This window comes from Suncus etruscus, chromosome 7 (genome assembly GCF_024139225.1).
Source record: "Suncus etruscus isolate mSunEtr1 chromosome 7, mSunEtr1.pri.cur, whole genome shotgun sequence".
NCBI classification, from domain to species: Eukaryota; Metazoa; Chordata; class Mammalia; order Eulipotyphla; family Soricidae; genus Suncus; species Suncus etruscus.
In genome coordinates, this window is record NC_064854.1 from 19,969,278 (window position 1) to 19,989,494 (window position 20,217).

The 20,217-nt window shown below is 44.5% G+C and overlaps 1 protein-coding gene across 3 annotated transcripts in view; it reads right to left on the bottom strand.

The window, feature by feature from the left end:
* The window catches only part of UPF2 (UPF2 regulator of nonsense mediated mRNA decay), a 79,245-nt gene that overhangs the window by 1,966 nt on the left and 57,062 nt on the right, over positions 1–20,217 (bottom strand). For all 3 annotated transcript variants that reach the window (XM_049777077.1, XM_049777078.1, XM_049777076.1), the window contains 7 exons: positions 19,969–20,152; positions 13,886–14,025; positions 11,123–11,227; positions 10,800–10,898; positions 10,186–10,353; positions 4,969–5,110; positions 3,600–3,720 (listed from right to left, as the gene is read on the bottom strand). In XM_049777077.1, the coding sequence (XP_049633034.1) occupies positions 3,600–3,720; positions 4,969–5,110; positions 10,186–10,353; positions 10,800–10,898; positions 11,123–11,227; positions 13,886–14,025; positions 19,969–20,152 (959 nt within the window). The remainder of the gene's footprint in view (positions 1–3,599; positions 3,721–4,968; positions 5,111–10,185; positions 10,354–10,799; positions 10,899–11,122; positions 11,228–13,885; positions 14,026–19,968; positions 20,153–20,217) is intronic.

The following is a 20,217-nucleotide window of genomic DNA, read 5'->3' on the forward strand; positions in this document are numbered from 1 at the left end:
AAGGGACCACTTATACTAGCAGCCTGGGGGGCAAAGGAAGGGCGATATGGATGCATGCTGGAAACAGGGGTGGAGGGAGGACAACATTGGTGGTGGGAATGCTCCTGATTCAATGTTACTACATACCTGAAATACTGTGAATGATTTGTAATTCACTTTGGTCAAAATAAAAGTTATTGATAAAATAAATAAATAAACAGAAGTGAAACTTCAATGACTACGACAGGACAAGAACAGGGTTCCAGGGGCTGAGAGTGCTGATTCAAACACTTCCACTCAATAAATGTCTGAGGGCTGTGAATCCAGGACTATCGTGCATCTACACCTCTCCACAGACCGAGACAAGACCTTATGTGGGGAAAAAATCACTGAAGATAAGATGAGCTGAGAGCATCTCAGAAGACAGACTCTGATCCCATATGAACATCTTTATAAAGGGGGGAATGTGTGTATACACTACACTACACACACACACACACACACACACACACATGCGCGAAGACAGGCTCTGATTCCATACAAACATCTTTATAAAGGGGAATACGTATAAAGGGGAATACGTGTACACACACAAGTGTGCGTGCACAAGCAAAGATCTTTAGGTTGCAAACAGGATGCAAACAGAGGCCCAGAGACGCTTGCTCAGTCCTAAGGAGTAAGTACCTCTGCACTTTTGCTGACCCTGGATTTCCAGCCTCCAGAAGTTAACAGTTCCCCGTCTGAGTCACCCACTCAGCAGAGCTCAGCTACAACAGCTCTTCAAGCTGTTCGTTTCTCACAAGATGACTGACATGACTGAGATATGCCACAGAACCACGTGCAAATCTGGACACACTAGCTGTTCCCAAGCTTTCAACAGTGGCAAGCAGAGAGAATGAACGGGAAGGCGCCGAGACAGGCTCTGGGAAGAGTGAACCAGGCCCCTAGGTGATGCTGATGACTGGGGAAGCACCAGTTCAGGTGACAATGTCACGAAGTGCCATAATAAACACTGAGGATAGTATCAAGTACCATTAATCGATATGATATCAATCAGCTTCCTGGCCCCAAGTGGGAACACCCTGGCTCTGTGGAAGGCCCTAAGGGTATGGCCGCACCTGAACTCGAAGACGTGTGCTATGCAGAGAGAAGGCAGAGAGTTGCCTCTTCTAGCCTGATCAGGAAGTGAGAAAATCATTCCAAGTGCTTGAAGAGCTGTAGTGAAAGGCACAGCTCAGATGAACTTTCGATCCCACCAGGGCTCAAGGGACAGGGGGACACTCATACTTCCTAGTGACTAAGGTGGTTCCGTGAGAAGGTCCAAGGATGAGCTGATGCCTGCCTTTCTGTCCCTGCAGGGCAGGTATGGGGTTGGGGGCTGGGGAGGAAATACCCCGGCTACCCCAGCAGGCCAGGGGTCACAACCCATTTTTTTTTTTTTTTTTTTTTTTTTTAGTTTTTGGGTCACACCCAGTGGTGCTCAGGGGTTACTCCTGGCTGTCTGCTCAGAAATAGCTCCTGGCAGGCACGGGGGACCATTACAACCCACTTTTAAATGACATTTCCTTCACTGCCACTTAACGCTAACAATATTTGTAACTTGGTGACAGCACCAGTAGGGTCAAATGAGCACAGTGTCAGATGTGAATCAGTTTTCTTTCCTGGGGCTGGAGAGAGCTCAGACCAAGTTCTACTGGATCCCAGATCCCGTGTCATCTCCTGAGCACCAGCCCCCAAATCCTGCTGTACAGGGGCCACCCACTAGGCAGATTATCCCAAGAGAGCTGACAACCCCTGCGTAGTCCACCCAGACACTCCTATTCATGCCAAGTGTGGCACAAGAAGCTGTCCCTCCTGCCAGGATGGGCCCCCCACCACCACATTCTGCCTCTGCACCAACATGTCAGCTCAGGAAGTAGCGAAAGGCCCTGCCTGGCATTTTCAAAGGCTCAGGTGCCCCTGCAGAGCTCTCCACACCCCCTCATCGCTCCCCTATACTTCCCACAGCTGGATCTAAGAGCCTATTTTACAGACAGTGTGGTGAGAGAGATAGACAAAAAGAGAGAATTCGAGAGAAAGTGCGCATGTGTGCATTTGTATCATGCAAAGCATGTGTGCTCCACCATGGTGCCGCGCCCCTGTACCTACCAAGCAAACACTTTTATTTTTGTTTTTGGGTCACATCTGGCAGTGCTCAGGGGTTACTCCTAGCTCTACACTCAGAAAATGCTCCTGGCAGGCTCGGGGGACCATATGGGATGCCAGGATTTGAACCACCATCCTTCTGCATGCAAGGCAAATGCCCACCTCTGCGCTATTTCTCCAGCCCCCGCCTCCCCCCCACCCCCGCAAACATTTTTAAGACAAATGGATAGGCCATGGTATTTTTCTTTTTTGGTTTTTGGGCCACACCCAGCGGTGCTCAGGGGTTACTCCTGGCTGTCTGCGCAGAAATAGCTGCGGGCAGACACGGGGACCATATGGGACGCCAGGATTCAACCCAACCACCCTAGGTCCTGGATCGGCTGCTTGCAAGGCCCGGTATTTTTCTTAACAAAGTTACAATCTTCAAAAACAGGGAGGGAGAACACAAGCTGGGATGCTCACACAACCTGATTAGAGTTAGAAAAGAGAACACTGAACACTTATGATAGGATACACTTAGAGGAGATAAAAGAGAACCTAAAATGAGGTAAAATCCCAAGCAGGTGGCTGGTGTGCAGATGTACACGGGATTTACATAGGAAAAGGTCTCAGAGTAACAGCAGCAGGAGCAGGCTGGGTGCCAGGTCAGGAGACACGGGCTCAAGTCCCCGGAGTAGACCCCACTAGGGTGTGAGCCATGCGGGGGCACACAGACTGTGCCCAGGAAGAGTCTGGGCAATAAAGCTGATGGGTCAGGTAGCAGATGTACACTTTGGAAAGACACTGCCGCGAAGAGTCTGAGACTGGCCCCGCCTGGGCAGTTAGGCCACAGGTGTGGGTTGCTGGCCACTTGGGTGATCATCATGGCTGTACTGAGGGTCCAGGCAAGGGCTAAGCAAATGTGTGTGTGTGTGTGGGGGGGGGGGTCTTCCTCAGTGAAAGAACAAATGCCAAGAACCAAAGGGCCACTCAGAAAGATCAAAGGGGGGCCGGCGAGGTGGCGCTGGAGGTAGGGTGTCTGCCTTGCAAGCGCTAGCCAAGGAAAGGACCACGGTTCGATCCCCCGGTGTCCCATATGGTCCCCCCAAGCCAGGGGCAATTTCTGAGCGTGTAGCCAGGAGTAACCCCTGAGCATCTAACGGGTGTGGCCCAAAAAACCAAAAAAAAAAAAAAAAAAAAAAAAAAAAAAAAAAGAAAGATCAAAGGCCAAGACCTGTGAGGCTGAAACCACGATTTTCTGAGACTATTTTATAGACAATTTCTTTCCTCTAAGAGCCAAGACTCACAGATGCTTCTATGAGCCAATCACTGGGTTTTTCTCTTTACTCACCCAGAGGGAACCCCTCAACTCACAGGACAACAGTGCCTGGTGCACAGTCAAAGAGACTTCCCTCAGAGAGTAGATCTGTGGACAGACAGACCTTCCTCCCCCACACCCTTACAACTCAAGCATGCGCACTGACAAACAGACCTACCTCCCACCAGTCTTAAAGATCAGATCCGCATTAGGTGCTCCCTTTGGATGTTGGTAGCGAGGCCGCCGCTCCCGGTTGGTGTTTGCTGGAGCTGGGCGCTGGGCAAGAGACTGCAACATCTCTGCAGAGGAGCAAAATAGAAAGGGGTTAAACTCTGATAGGGAAGAAATCCTTGGGGATCAAGGTGATTAGATCTGTCAGGTATACATATATGTATGGCTTGGGGGCCACATCCAGTAGTGCTCAGGGATCACTCTGATGGGATATGACCGACTATATATGGTGCCAGGGATCGAACCCTGGTTAGCCATGTATAAAACAAATCCCTTCCCCACTGTACTATCTCTCCAGCCCTAAGGACATACACTTTAAGACACAGACTTGATAACCAAGTGATAAAAGGGTAAAGGCGATGACATGCTCTGTGGCAGCAGTGAATATCCCATGTGGCTCTTGCCACTTGCCACAGACTTGGCCACTCTGTAATAGTCTGATATTGCACGAAGACAGTGCAAAGCAGTGGCTCACTGACTAAGAGCTACAGTCAATACAGCTTCAAAGCCCTGCTTTGCCAGTTTCTCAATATGGAACCTTTTTATTTTTTAATTTTTTAAATAATACGCAACTTTTGACTCAACTTATCCCTAAATGTAAAATGGGGACAATAATACACCCTTGTTTTACAGAAAGAACTAGTAAAGACTAAATGCTTTAAGCATCAGTGTGTCTGGCTACAGGAAATACATCTAATTATTTTCTATAAAGAGAATAGCTAAGGTGGGCATCTAGCATGCAACTGTCTCCTGTTCCTCAGAGCAATTCCTGAGCAGACCCAGACCCTGAAGCATAACTGGGTGTGGCCTCACTCCCACCCAAACAACAATGAAAGAATGTTGGGTATCAAGTGGAAGCAAAGATTCTAGAAGAGGGATTTGAAGACAGAAACCAGAATGTTCGTTTCCGTGACCATCTCCCACACGAAAGCACCCTGTGAGAACCGTTGATGTGAAAACCCTGTCGAGCCTCTTGTGTGCCACAAAAAGGCAAACAGTGGCGCATGATGTTTCTAAGGACTCAGCTGAGGCTCCAGATCATCACATGTCTACATAAATCCATAACTCTAGAGTTTGAACAACATCCTTCAAGGAAGCATTTGAGTCCAGGATTCCCAAAGAGACAAAATGCCTGACTGGCAAGGCAGCATGAAGAATGGAAGAGCGGTTGATTTCATGTGCAAATGTAGCTCTGCTTACATGGGACCAAGCTTACTATGGCTGAAAACTAACTACATCACTGTTATTTATTGAGTGCAGAGAAGGTGACATCAAGAGCCAGCACAGCTCAGCCAGCCCAGGCCCTGCACCCGCACCTTGGTAGTCCTCCTGCTCCTGCCGCTCGTTGATATCTAACGTGAGCTTCTTCATTCGCATCCTCTCCTCTTGCTCTGCCTGTTGTTGGTTCCAGTGATTTGCAGCAAGTTGGGAAGACATGGGGACATTAAGGATCTTGAACTGAGAGGGGAAAAAAAAACAACAACAAAGGAATCACAAATGGCTGAAGATTGAACACAAGAGAGGACAATGATTTCAAATATGGTCAGGAGAGAGTTAGTGGAGTTTAGAAAAACAGTGATGTCTTTGCTTTCTTGTAAATCTTCTAAGAAAACAAATGACCACAAAAGAGGCTTGGTGGGAAGTGCACAGCCAGCAGTCCAGCCTAGCCCCTCAGCTAAGACCATCTTGGACTGGGACCTGAGGCTGGAAAATGGGGAGGCTAGAAAGGAAGAAAAGTCGAGTCACTGCCAGCCTATAAGTCCTGCTTCTGTCAAGAGAGAGCTCTTACCTACGCCATGTTCTGAATAGGCAGGCCCTGGTTTAGGGTTGCAAGAGGTAAAACAAAACCCACCAACCCTAGATAATTAATAAAGCCCTCCTACAGTGATCTCTGAGCACAGAGCCAGGAATGATGCCTGAGTTCCGCTGGGTGTTGCTCCAAACCGAACACCAAACAAAAATGAGGGGGAAAAAATCCACCCAGAATACCACGGTATATACCAGAACATACAAGAAAGTGAGAAATATCAAGTGTGGGGATGGAATACTTAGTTTATGGTTTATACTTCACATTACATAACTGATGTTAACAGGTATTCAAGTTACTGAAACCCTCAAAAAATTATATAGTGGTTTCACAAATTTGTGTCTTAAATGATCAAAATACACGATCATTTATTTACTTGTTTATTTATGGTTTTTGATGTCACACCCAGCAGATTTCAGGGGCACTCCTGGTGGTGCTGGGGTTTCCAAAGGGTTGCTTGGAGTGAACACTTGTTGGCTGCTGGCCAGGCAAGTGCCCTTCTCACTATATCATGGCTGTGCTGTATCAAAACATCTTATTTAAATGTTATTCTAATTATCAGCCAACACTTAATTTAAATTTAAGGAAGAAATAATCAATAGGATTATCCTTCTTTCTTTTCCATGCATTTCGTATGTGTCAAGTTCTGTTTTCCTAAACAGGAGAAAGGTCTTACTGAGCACAAATGTGGTGGACAGAGAGATCTTTCAGTCCCCAAGGAAAGATCCTGTAAGGCAACACATTTCATGTTTCTAGCAAAACCGTTGCACCCATAGGGCCAACACCCCAAAGTCAAATAAAGTCATGAAAATCAAAACAAAATACACTCTCTTTTTCAGACCACAGAATTCTGTTGATGTTTCTTCAAATAATGTTCTGAAATTGAACATTTTCCAAAACTCTAAAAAAAAGTGTAGGAGTTGAATATTTACTTGGAACCAAGTAAACTTACTCTTAACTTTCATTTCATGTTTGGTAATATTACAAATACAACTAAAAATAAAGTTTTCTATAAATTTTCTTCTATAAAATTTAAAGAAAATTTTTATGTTTTCAACATTAAGGACTTTTAGTCATCATGTTGTATATATGGTGACAGGGGTTATACAGTATCAAATCTGTTCACTTTGAAAGAAACAACCTTTCTAAAATACAGCCAATCTTATTTTGGCACATAAAATAAAAATTTTAGAGCATTTTCCAAACTCTGCTGCCTCTAAAAGTCAGTTTTTTGGTTTTGGGGGCACACCCAGCAGATTTCAGGGGTTATTCCTGGCTCTACACTCAGGAATTACTCCTGTCAGGCTCAGGGGACCATACAGCATGCTGGGGATTGAACTCAGGTCAACCATGTGCAAGGCCAGTGTCCACCCACTGTGCAATGGCTCCAGCTCCTCTGAAAGTCTGTTTCCAATACCACCCACTAAAGTTCAGACAGAGCAGGCTGACAGTGTGTGCTGCATTCCAGAGTGAGGAAGATGCAGAGAACAGATTGTTATTGTTAGGTAATTTGCTCTCCAATGAAAAGTACATTTTAAGGCCCCTATTAGATAAGAAAAACCAAAGCTTAGGAATGTGCTAATCTGATATAGCTACTCAGTGTCTGTGCTGGGATGGAACCAGGACAGAGCCACCAATACTGTTCTATACGATTCTTTCTATGCCAAAACAATCTAGAAGCAGGTGAAAGTGAGACTATTGGGCTTTTTTTTTTTTTTTTTTTTTTTTTAAGAAACTGATCTCAGGGCGGGAGAGATAGCATGGAGGTAAGACATTTGCCTTGCGTGCAGAAGGATGGTGGTTCGAATCCTGGCATCCATGCCAGGAGCAATTTCTTTTTTTTTTGTTTTGTTTTTTGTTTTTGGGCCACACCCGGCGCTGCTCAGGGGTTACTCCTGGCTGTCTGCTCAGAAATAGCTCCTGGCAGGCACGGGGGACCAAATGGGACACCGGGATTCGAACCAACCACCTTTGGTCCTGGATCGGCTGCTTGCAAGGCAAACACCGCTGTGCTATCTCTCCGGGCCCGCCAGGAGCAATTTCTGAGCCTGAGCCAGAAGTGACCCCTGAGCGCTGCCGGGTGTGACCCAAAAACCAAAAAAAAAAAGAAACTGATCTCAAATGTGTTGCCAGACACGGCAACATCCAGCCCAGAGAACCAAGTAGGAATGAAAAAAGAGCTGGCAAGACGTGGCAGAAGCCAATAGAACCTGAGGTTGCAATGCAAGCGAGGGAAGGGAAAAGACCTCTATAGAGGTCTCCCCTGATATCTCCACAGACTCCTTCTCCTCTCCATATCCTCTCCTTTGCTTCCATCTCTTCTGCCCCCTTAATGCGTATCATTGTCCTTCAGAGTGCTTCCCGGCCCATCACCCTGTATTCCTTTTTGTCTGTTGCAATGAAAGTACCCCAGAGTGAGGGGTTGGGGGGGTGGAAGCTGGTGGACAGAAAAGGTGCAGGGTCCATGATGGGGGGGCGCCAGGGAAACTGCTCATCATCCCCTCCCTTTTTTCCTCAGCTTTGTCTGTGTAAATATTAGGAGTTGGGATCTAACCCACGTACACGAGGGCCAATACTAGGACAAGGGTGACAAGAATCTGGCGGTACGGCCCTAGAGGGGCCCAAAGCAGAGTCTAGAGCAGCAGGCCCAGCAAAGAAACAGGTGACAGGGCTGCACAGCAAGACTTCAGCCAGGAGTACTGTGTCTACTGGAGAAAGCTGTGCAGAGACAGGACGGGGCCACTGTACCTGGACGTGGCAGGCAGTGTGGGGATGGGATCAGACCGTTGTTGTCGGACTGGGCATCAGGGGACAGGATGAGTGACTTGGTACATTGGTAGAAAGGAGAAATCTGCACATGGGGAAGGGGCCCAGACCCATCAGCTGAAACTGCACAGCAAGATAGCTTCTCGAGATATCAGAGCAAATGCATAGTGGGAGGATGCCTGCTTTGCACCAGTCAACCAGGGTTTGATCCTTGACACCCCTTAAGTTCATATGCAGAGCCAGATGTGTTCAGAAACAAAATAAAAAATTAGCTGGGGAAGGGGCTGGCGAGGTGGCGCTAGAGGTAAGGTGTTTGCCTTGCAAGCGCTAGCCAAGGAAGGACCGTGGTTCGATCCCCTGATCCCATATGGTCTCCCCAAGCCAGGGGCAATTTCTGAGCGAGTAGCCAGGAGTAACCCCTGAGCATCACTGCATGTGGCCCAAAATAAAAACAAAACAAAAACAAAAAATAATAAACTAACTTCCCAATATGAGTTTTATATGACACTTTTCACTTAAGAACCTACAAGCTCAGAACCACTTTTACATAAAAACAGCCCTAACCAATGGCCATCTGTTAATGACTATCTGAATGGAGGGGCGAGGTACTGGAAGCGAAGCTGTTATATAGAAACTTTCAATTTTCTTTCTTTCTTTTTTTTTTTTGGTTTTTGGGCCACACCCGTTTGACGCTCAGGGGTTACTCCTGGCTAAGTGCTCAGAAATTGCCCCTGGCTTGGGGGGACCATATGGGACGCCGGGGGATAGAAACTCGTTCCTTGGCTAGCGCTTACAAGGCAGACACCTTATCTCTAGCGCCACCTTCCCGGCCCCGAAACTTTCAATTTTCATGTTATAAGATGCACCATGATTTGGGGGGGGGGGGGGGTTGGGCCACACTCAGCGATGCTCAAGGGTTACTCCTGGCTCTGCACCCAGAAACCCCTCCTGGCAGGGTCAGGGGACCATATGGAATGCTAGGGATCAAAACCGGGTCCATCCTGGGTCGGCTGCATGGAAGGCCTGTGCTATCACTCCGGCCCAACATCAAATTTCTTATTTTTATTTTTATTTATTTTTTTTATTTGTTTTGGGGTCACACCTGGCAGTGCTCAGAGGTTACTCCTGGCTCTACGCTCAAAAATCACCCCTGGCAGGCACGGAGGACCATATGGGATGCCGGGATTTGAACCACGGTTCTTCTGCCTGGAAGGCAGATGCCTTACCTCCAGGCTATCACTACGGCCCCACCATAATTTTTTAAATGCTGGCAATTATCACAAATTCCATCAAAAGCTTGATTTTAGATGAGAAAACAAAATGAACCTTTTTACAAAAACAGATTTGGCAATAAACTATCCCCAAGTTCTGTCTGCAGTTCCGGTTTTGCTCCCAAGTCCGGTCAGGCTTCGATCTCTCGGGAGCGTGTCCTTTGCTCAGCAGCACGTGGGTGGGTAGAAGAGGCAGGAACTCGACCTGCTCTTCATCATAGACTCAGCGAAGAGAACAGTCTCTGGCACATGAAAGACTTTCAAATGCCTGACTTGCTAACATAGCAGCTAAGTGGTCAGGACAATGACTGGAGGATCACCTGCTGTCACCCAACTTTCCTCTCAACCCTCTCAACAGAGGACTTCTCAGTTAAGAGATGCACGTCAGCTAAGAAACACAGTAGAATTTTAACTAATGGCAGTTTTAGGGCTGCTCCTGGTGGTGCCTGGAGACTCTGAGCTCCCCGCACACAAAGCGTGCCTAGTTCACTGAGGCATCTCTGGCAATGAGTCTGACTCCTTACAACATATCCATAGAGAAGTCTAGTGCTTCTCCCCTTTCTTAGACTATTATTTCTGCCACGGTATATTTTGAATGTTTCCGACTCCTTTCCTTTGTAGGACATTACAATAGAGCCCTATGAAACCCTCACTCCTGACCCCCGTTATATGGGTAGGCAGTTTCTTACCTGCTGTTTATTGCCTTTTCTTGTTAACATGACAAACGGCATCGTATCTGCAGACTCAGCCTCTCCCTCCCCCCCACCAAGTGGGGGGCCTTTCCTCAGCTGGCTTTTGAGGTGCAATGGAATAGCAACATCAAGCTGGTGCACTTTCACAGATTCACCGCTTCGTTGCTTAAAAACGGAAAAGAAACAAACAAATGCTTCAAAATATACAACTTATATTTATACATAAACAGTCATGACTTAAAAACTTTACAGCACAACCATCACTGGAGTCAAAGTAACCTTTCTGAAACAGATAAGACCACGAAGTCATCCACTGTCACAAAGGGAAGGAAAGGGAAGGGAAAAAAACACAAAAGGGAAGGTTCACACAATGAAATGACTTTGTCTCGAGTCTCCTAGTGACTGGATGCTACTACCTCATCTCAAAGACTGACAAATTCACAAGTGAGATGCAAGTAGGTGAAGTGACTAAGGAAGAGAAAGCCACTGCAGGCAGGTGTCAAGAGTCCAAGCCTCCCATGACCCATACTGAAAGTGCTGTGTGCTGCCCTACCTAGAGTTTCAGAGTGCGCTGCTCTACGGCAGGGTTTTAGAAGAGCAACATTGACTACCTGAAGGTTCTCCAGCATCATCTTATCCAGAGCTTGAATGAAGTCCTCATCTTCCACACAAGGTACGTGTTTAAGTCCACCTCCTTTAATCATTACCTCCTTATTAAAAACAAAACAAAACACAAATTATACTAGAGTTGTTGTACGTGATCAGGCCTTCTTTTGTTGAGGACTTGTGCTATATAACACAAGGAATAAGTAAAAAATGTAAACACTAGTAGATGTTCAAAGAATAAAGAAAAATTAATCAAAAGCGCATTTCCAAAGACTTATTTTTCAATAATCCAAAGTCAAAAGGTAAACATACAAACTGTCATGCTTACCGTGTTTTCTTCATCAGTTTCATTCTCCTTATTGGAATCTGTAAGATAATCCGTATTCTCCTCCTCCTCTTCCTCTCCTTCATCGTCATCATTATCAGAACCCTCCTGAAACAGTTTCACATTAGAAGACTACCACATATTACAAAGGATCATGACATTCTATTTATTGTTTGAGGATCACTCCTAGAGGTGCTCAGGGAACCTGTGGTGTCGAGTCAAACCCGGAAAGATGCAAAAGCACATGCCCCGTGCACTGGGAGACCTCTCCAGCTCAGGTAAGTGTCCTAAAAGGAGACTAGACCGTCTGTGTAAGCATTTACTACTCTCAAGTTTTAGCCTTTTAGGGAGTCTGCCTGCACGGGGAGGGGCCAAACCAGCGTAAACATTCACCTGCCACTGAACCCCACAGCTATCTGGCCTGATCTAGTGAGACAATGATCCTTTCTTTCTGTGAATGTTCCTTCTCCCTTGAATTCTACAAGGCACAAGTTTCCTGCGCCCCCGGTGTTCTTTACTTCAGACACGGACTTGAGACATGGGATTTCTCAATGTAGAAACAAGCAGATGAGCAGGGAGCAGCCCCGCATCAGCGGAAAGCAATCACGCCAAATTCACGCAGCTCTTCCACTGGGAAGGTGCTTGCACATACTTCATTCTATCTTCTCTACCCAAGTTCGAAGGAGAATTTTCTCCGCTCCTGTATTTTTGGTGGTACTGGAGCTTGAGCCAAGTCTCCCAACTGCTACATTCCTGGCTCTTTGTCCCGTTTTAATATAATAATAAATTATAATAAATGAGTATAATATATTCATATAATACAATAAATAAAGGATCAGAAAAGTCAAGTAACCCATGCAAGGATAAAAAGTTATTTTTTATATTAAATAGAGAACTAGAAATCACTCATTATCTCAGTCTCTCCACCTCTGGTTGTGGTAAAAATCCCTTTACAAACAAGACAGAGTAGGACCCTAACATATTTTCCTAAAAGGGTGTACAGAAAGTGAAAGCACATAGAGATATATACCACGTCTATCCTTTCACCTCCAAAAGAACTAACTCCCTTTCACTTCTGTTCACAGGTTATTTAAAAGTCTACACCAGGCGTGGAGAGATAGCACAGCAGTAAGGCATTTGCCTTGCATGTAGAAGGACGGTGGTTCAAATCCCAGCATCCCATTTGGTCCCCCAAGCCTGCTGAGGGCGATTTCTGAGCATATAGCCAGGAAAAGCCCTTGAATGCTGCCGGGTGTGACCCAAAAACAAAACAAAACAAAAAAAGTCTACACAAGATCCAGCTGCTGATATCATGTCAAGAAGACTGAGAAATAAGTCCCAGGAGAAAGCATATGCTACACATTTGCCACAACATTTTTAAGAACATGATAAATTAATATGAAAAATACAGTACTTGTTAAACAAACGTTTGGAAGACGGGTCTCTAAGTAAAATATTTTAGTGAAGTATAAAAACGAATGCATTAATTTTCCTGTAAATGCAATGACTTAATTCTGTAATTCAAAATCAGATTTGCAGAGAGAAGCACTGTCCTGGAATAATGGAATTTTCGTTAAACTTATCCTTGAATAATGGAATTACTTAATACTAAAAAGGTATTTCCGAACCAAGAACATAGGTAAAATAAGTTAAAATACATTAAGATATTGGGCAGAGGGCCCGGAGAGATAGCACAGCGGTGTTTGCCTTGCAAGCAGCCGATCCAGGACCAAAGGTGGTTGGTTCGAATCCCGGTGTCCCATATGGTCCCCTGTGCCTGCTAGGAGCTATTTCTGAGCAGACAGCCAGGAGTAACCCCTGAGCAATGCCAGGTGTGGCCCAAAAACAAAAAAAAAAACAAAAAAAAAAAACAAAACAAAACAAGATATTGGGCAGAGTGATAGCATAGCAGATAGGGCGCTTGCATTGCACATGCACATGATCTACTCGGGCTATTCCCCGCATCCCATATGGTCCCCCAAGCCTGCGAGGAGTAAGTCCCTGGATTCAGAGCCAGGAGTAAATCCTGAGCATAGCCAGGTGAGGCCTAAAATTCAAAACAAAATTAAGGGGCGATGTGAAAGACATTACAAAGATAAAATCCTAAGGGGCCACAGTGGTGGTGCAAGCGGTAGAGCATTTGCCTTACACAAGCTGACCTAGGATGAACCCTGAGCATCAACAGGTGTGGTCCCAACCCCCCCACCCCCAAAGAATCCTAGGTCATATAATAAAATCCTCAGGTACAGGCATCTGGGAGGGTTTGAGAAAGAAAGAACACCTCATTTCTCAGGGGGCCTCTTTGTCAAGACACCTAGTTTTTTGGGTTTTTTTGGTCACACCTAGTGATGCTCAGGGGTTACTCCTGGCTATTCACTCAGAAATCACTAGCTGGGGGAACTATATGGGAGTCAGGGGATTGAACCTAGGTCCATCCTGGGTCAGCTGCATGTAAGGCAAATGACCTACCACTGTGCTCTTGCTCCAGCCCCTATACACCTAGTTTTTAAAAGGCTTTCACTGTGGAATACCACTTGCATGTGAGAATGAATCAGAAAATGGGCCTGCTCCATTATGAGCCCCCCCCCCCCCAAATTTTGCCTGAAGGCATCAGGACTGTGCTGTCTTTTTGGTCTTTCTTCTGTGGGTCTGTGTCTATCTGTCACTCATCCTCCATTTGGTATTCTCCCATAGAACTATTCAGAAGATTTCTAAAAATAAATAAAAATAAGAATGAAATACTCAAGTACAAGTAGGACTCCTCACCTCTTCTTCGGGCTCATTCACTTCACTTTCATTTCCAGATTGTTCTTCCATGTCAGCGCCTCCTTCTTCTTCTTCTTCATCGTCTTCAAGGTTCTCCCCTTCTGTCATAGAGTCTTTGGAATCTTTATCATTTACAAGGCCTTGAAACAAGGAGAGAGTAGAACAGGATATTGAAAAGAAGACAGAAAAGTTTTCAACAATATCACACTTATTCAATAATATGTCCTTCCTTAAGATGATTCAACCACCACTTTCTCAGGGTGTCATGTAAAGAAAGATGGAAGTTCCAACTACTTGGAAACTTAAGACAAATCAGCCAGATCTTCATTTGAACAAAAGACTTACTGAAAACACTTGTAAAACACTAGCACACATCCCCCCTCTAAAATTCTAAAGATATAAAATGATGGCCTGGAGTTATAGCACAGAGCACTTGCCTTGCACACAGCTAACCCAGGTTCAATGGCCGCCATCCCACAGTGTCCCGAGCCTGCCAGGAGTAACTCGTGTACTGCTGGGTGTGGCTCCCCATACCCAATAAACTAAAATAATGGTCTTTGTGGAGGAAGCTCTCAATTGGTAGTCATGAGTATGTGGAGAAGCAGCTGAGCTAACCGCCATCTACATAGGGACCCCATGCCTTCCCCTCCAGTCCTGGGCATGGCTTTATTCTCACTCTCCACCCACTTCCGAGTCTGTTCTGTGTTATTGCATGAACCTAAACTGTCTCCTTTTAATGTCCCTCTCCTTGGCCCTATTCACCCTAACCACAGTTCCGTGCTGTCCTGCTCATTGGATAATATCAGTCTAAAGGGACCGTGAATCTACATTCTTCAGGGTAAATCTGAATTTTACTTCCTTTTTTTTTTTTTTTTTTTTTTTTGGTTTTTGGGCCATACCCGGCGGTGCTCAGGGGTTACTCCTGGCTGTCTGCTCAGAAATAGCTCCTGGCAGGCACGGGGGACCATATGAAACACCGGGATTCAAACCAATCACCTTTGGTCCTGGATCAGCTGCTTGCAAGGCAAACGCCGCTGTGCTATCTCTCCAGGCCCTGAATTTTACTTCCTTATTTTTTCATTTTGGGGAGGGGAAATTGGTTTTTTGGGCCACTCCCAATAATGCTCAGGGATGATGCTCAGGGGACACTATAGGATGCCAGGGATCAAACCTGGGTTGGCTGTGTGCAAAGCAACTGCCCTTCCTGCTGCACTCTCACTCCAGTCCCTAAATTTTACTTTCTGCAAAGTAAAATAAAGTATTGGGATACTTTAATCCATTTCTTTTCTTCCTACTTCCTCTTCAAGCACTTGGAGAATTTATTATAGCACTGTACATTTAAAGGATTTTATATATATATTGTTGCTTTTGGGCCACACCCGGCAGCACTCAGGGGTTACTCTGGCTCTGAGCTCAGAAATTGCTCCTGGTTTGGGTGACCATGTGGGATGCCGGGGATTGAATATGGTCAGCGGCATGCAAGGCAAATGCCCTACCACTGTGCTATCGCTCCGGCTCCCTGTATTATTTTTGTATGATTTTATAAGTTTATAAACTCTACAAAACTTATCATAAGTAATACAATGTTAAACATGCAACAGATGTTTATTAACTACTTTTAGTCATAGAACCCTAGAGGATAATAAAAAAAAAATCCAGATGTTAAGATTGAACCCATTTTATGAGAAATACTCAAACCTAGAGTTTCTGCATTCTAAACAGAAAAAGTGCAAAAGAATGGCATAACTTGATCTAAGTGTTTTTCAGGGGTGATATGCATGGGGGAGGGGGTGTGCCCTGGAATGAATGAAAGGTGAGGGGAAAAATAAAAGGTGAGGGGAGCAGTTGCTGGGTGGGAGAAGCTGTGTCTGCCTCAAAGAAGGCCCCCCAAGAGTCTGGGGATTCGAATTTCTGATAAAAGGCCAAGGGGACAATTAAGTTTGGGAGGGAACCTCTGGACTAAGAAAATAAGAACTGACAAAATTATAGAAGCAAAGAAAGATTATATTAGAAACTTCAAGATTGGAAATAGGAGTGAGATTACATCCATTTAAACACCCTCTACTTATTTATTTTCCTAGATACAAATAATAAATTTATTTATTGAAATACCGGACTATTATTTGTTCTCAAAGGCAGATAATTTGAAGGCAGGACTACCATTCTCAGTGTTCCCAGTGAATCGTCAGTGAAGACAGACATATGGCAGGAGATGTCCGGAGACTTTGTTAGAACCACTTTAAACACCTGCCCTGGAATGAACCTTTATGATATACAAGCAGCTTTGTTTTGAGTCACCATCTCATTTATAAGGACAAGACGATTTCTAAAATACTTCATTTGTATTGCAAGTTAGTTTTTAAAGATTTGCAATTCAAGACTGTGATAGCTGCCCAGTTGCTGGTCCTCAGGACACTACTAGTGTAAACTAATTTTTTTTTTTTAGGTCACACCCATCAGCGCTCAGGGGTTACTCCTGGCTTCATGCTCAGAAATCGCCCCTGGCAGGCACAGGGGACCATATGGGATGCCGGGATTGGAACCACCATCCTTCTGCATGAAAGGCAAACGCCTTACCTCCATGCTATCTCTCCAGTCCCTAAACAATTTTTATTAAAATATCCCTACCAAGGACACAGGGACAACGAAATGCAAAATGTCAAAATACACGAGCAAAAATTGAATGTACTTGGAAACCAAGATTACTGCTGGGCCTCAGTTTCCCTATACCTAACAAAGATGGTAATAACTGTATTGCTGTCATATTCTTTTATTTCTCTGCTTACTAGAACGATGACCATTTCTTCCTTCACACTATGCTAGAAAAGCAATCCTTAAGGTCTGGCTTGACTAGTGGATGGAGGCTATGACTCATTTGGTGAATAGGTAGCAGTGCCTAATTTCCTCCATGGTCCTGGCAAACAGGAAGCATGAAAGCAGTGCCAGCTCTTCTAGTCCTTCCTTATTGGACCAGCAGTTTGTGTGTTTACCCCTGGCATAAGCCATTTTACTACTGATTTGCCTGAGCTATAAGTGATAATAATCACATATTTCACTTTAATTTTATTTCCAATTATATGAAACCCCCGAACATCTAAATCTGTGGTGTGGATCTTTCTCTGATTATTATAAATTTTGGGAAATTGTACACGAGTTCAATGGTCGGAGCACATGCACTGCCATAGGAGGCCTGGGTTCAACTCCTGGGCACTAGGCAATTCTTTGAGCACAGACTCAATAGTAGATCCTGTGCATCACCGGGTGTGGCCCCCAAACAACATACATACACACAAAGGAAAATTAACAACTTTTCAACAATTTGAAAAGGTCTAAAAATAGATCTTTAGGGCCTGGAGAGATAGCACAGGGGTGTTTGCCTTGCAAGCAGCCGATCCAGGACCAAAGGTGGTTGGTTCGAATCCCGGTGTCCCATATGGTCCCCCATGCCTGCCAGGAGCTATTTCTGAGCAGACAGCCAGTAGTAACCCCTGAGCACCGCTGGGTGTGGCCCAAAAACCAAAATAAATAAATAAATAAATAAATAAATAAATAAATAAATAAATAAATAAATAAATAAATAAAAATAGATCTATAAATAGCTGTTAACCATTTACCACTTCAATCAATTTAAACTTCCATACTAGTTAGAGCTTTATATCAATTTTCCTCACAAATGTTCACCTGCTAGTTTTATGCTGTTTTTAAGATTCCCAATGCACTACACACTAAAAATAAAGTTTTGTTCTGAAATTCAAAGAGAATGGCTGAGTCAGTAATTATATTCATCCTGAGAAAACCAAGGCATATAAAAATATCTCAATACTATATAGATAGTTGTGAAAACTGCAAATAACCCAAGTGTCAAACAACAGAATTATATTAATCATAGTACATTCATACAAAGAGATATAACCAATTGAGAAAGAATTTAAAATATTCCATATGATAATTTAAAATATTTAAATTTCATGTAAGACACTCCCCTCCCTTTTTTTCTTCTTTCCTTCAAACAGAACCACATAACTTGAACCATCTTGTTTGGCCTCACAAACTGAGGAGAAAATAATGGAGGTTACCAAGACCAAATAGTCATATGAACATTGAGTAGAAATAAAAAATGATTAGACTTAGGTACCAAATCCAAAGCCAATGACAACAGGATCGATACGCAATCTACAACAACAGAGGGGACCACTTATACTAGCAGCCCGGGGAGCAAAGGAGGAGGATATGGGATGCATACTGGAATAGGGGGAGGGGGAGGACAACATTGGTGGTGGGAAATGCCACTGATTCAATGTCACTATATACCTAAAATTTTACTGTGAATGATTTGTAATCCACTTTGGTCAAAATAAAAATTATTATATATATAAAAAAAAAATTTCATGGGCCGGGAAGGTGGCGCTAGAGGTAAGGTGTCTGCCTTACAAGCGCTAGCCAAGGAACGGACCGCGGTTCGATCCCCCGGCGTCCCATATGGTCCCCCCAAGCCAGGGGCGATTTCTGAGCACATAGCCAGAAATAACCCCTGAGCATCAAACGGGTGTGGCCCAAAAACAAAAACAAAACAAAAAAAATTTCATGTAAGAAAAAATATCATATATTACATGTGGAAAAAAAACTATGTCAAGGGCCCGGAGAGATAGCACAGCGGCGTTTGCCTTGCAAGCAGCCGATCCAGGACCAAAGGTGGTTGGTTCGAATCCCAGTGTCCCATATGGTCCCCCGTGCCTGCCAGGAGCTATTTCTGAGCAGACAGCCAGTAGTAACCCCTGAGCACCGCCGGGTGTGGCCCAAAAACAAACAAACAAAAAACTTCGTCAAGATACTGAAATGTTAGAAAGATAACACAGAGGTAGGGTGTTTGCTTTGCAAGTGGCTGATCCAGGACAGACCTTGGTTAGATCCCCAAAGTTCCATACGGTCCCCTGAGCCAGGCTCGATTTCTGAGTGCATAGGCAGGAGTAACCACCTGAGCATTACCGGGTGTGGCCCAAAAACCAAAAAACAGGATACTGAAATGTTGGGGCTGGAGCAATAGCATAGCAAGGTAGGGTGTTTGTTTTTACACAAGGCTAACTTGGGACCAACCAAAGTTCAATCCCTGGCATCCCATATGGTCTCCCAAACCTGCCAGGAGCAATTTCTGAGCACAGAGCCAGGAGTAACCCTTAGCACCACCACCAGGTGTGGCCCCAAATCCAACACCCCCCCCCAAATACTAAAATGTGAAAAATCTTAAAAGAAAAAAACTCAAATGTTTACACATTTATCTTTGTATATAGAAGACTATTGAATTTTTTTTTATTTATTTATTTATTTTGCTTTGTCTTGCTTTCGTTTGGGGAGCCACACCTAGCAGTGCACAGGGCTTACTCCTCGCTCTGTGTTCAGGAATCAGCCTTAGAAGGATTTAGGGAACTATGAGGAGGGCCCAGGGATTGAAATTTAGGATGATCACGTGCAAGTATTCAGAGGATCCAGAAGAGCCCGTCCTGGTCCCTAGGAAATAACTCCAATCTAAGACAATAAATGCTACCAGCAAGCAGGTGGAGCATTTTGACAGGCAGAGCTGATGATTCCAGTCCTCTGCTGAGCTATTCTCTCCAGCAGCAGTGCCAGAAGGAAATGGAAAGGACATCAGTCCCTCTGGCTGGACATCTTCTCTCATCTAGAATTGAGGTGACCGGTGTCGGTGTCGGTCTAAATTGTCAAACCATTCCAAACTTTTCACAAGTAGGCCCCTTCCACAATTGCTAGCCTGCATCGTCTCAGAAAACAATGTTTACTAAAAATGTAAACCATGTTAGATGTTTCAGACCAGACTGTATATCAGCAACCCCAACTCCTATGAAGAAGAGAAGTTGGTGGGTTGGTTCCTGTGATTATCATTTGCTTCAAGTCCTACTTGACTATTTCCCTTCAATTTGAGGAGACCCAATGAGCAAGCTCGAAGAGGTCACCAGGGCCTACCCAATACTACTATGTAACAACGAGACAAAAGCCAACACTGATGACTTTGTACAACAAACCCAGGAGTAAGCTTCAAAGACTCCCTTCAATTTCAATTTATTGCTTACCTAGTTTTATTAAGAATTCTCGTTCCAAGTCTTGTACCTGCCTGATGGATTCTTCCAGAGAATTACACAGTTTGATCTTTGGTCTTAGCAGCTCAAGAGTATCACTGATCATGTAATCTATGTCAATAGGGAATGGATGATCTTTTGTCCAAACCTCCAAACTTTTCTTCCACCAAACATAACGCTGATAACAAATAAAAAGCAAATTTAGCCTCCACTGTATATTTTTCATTCTAAAATTCATACCAC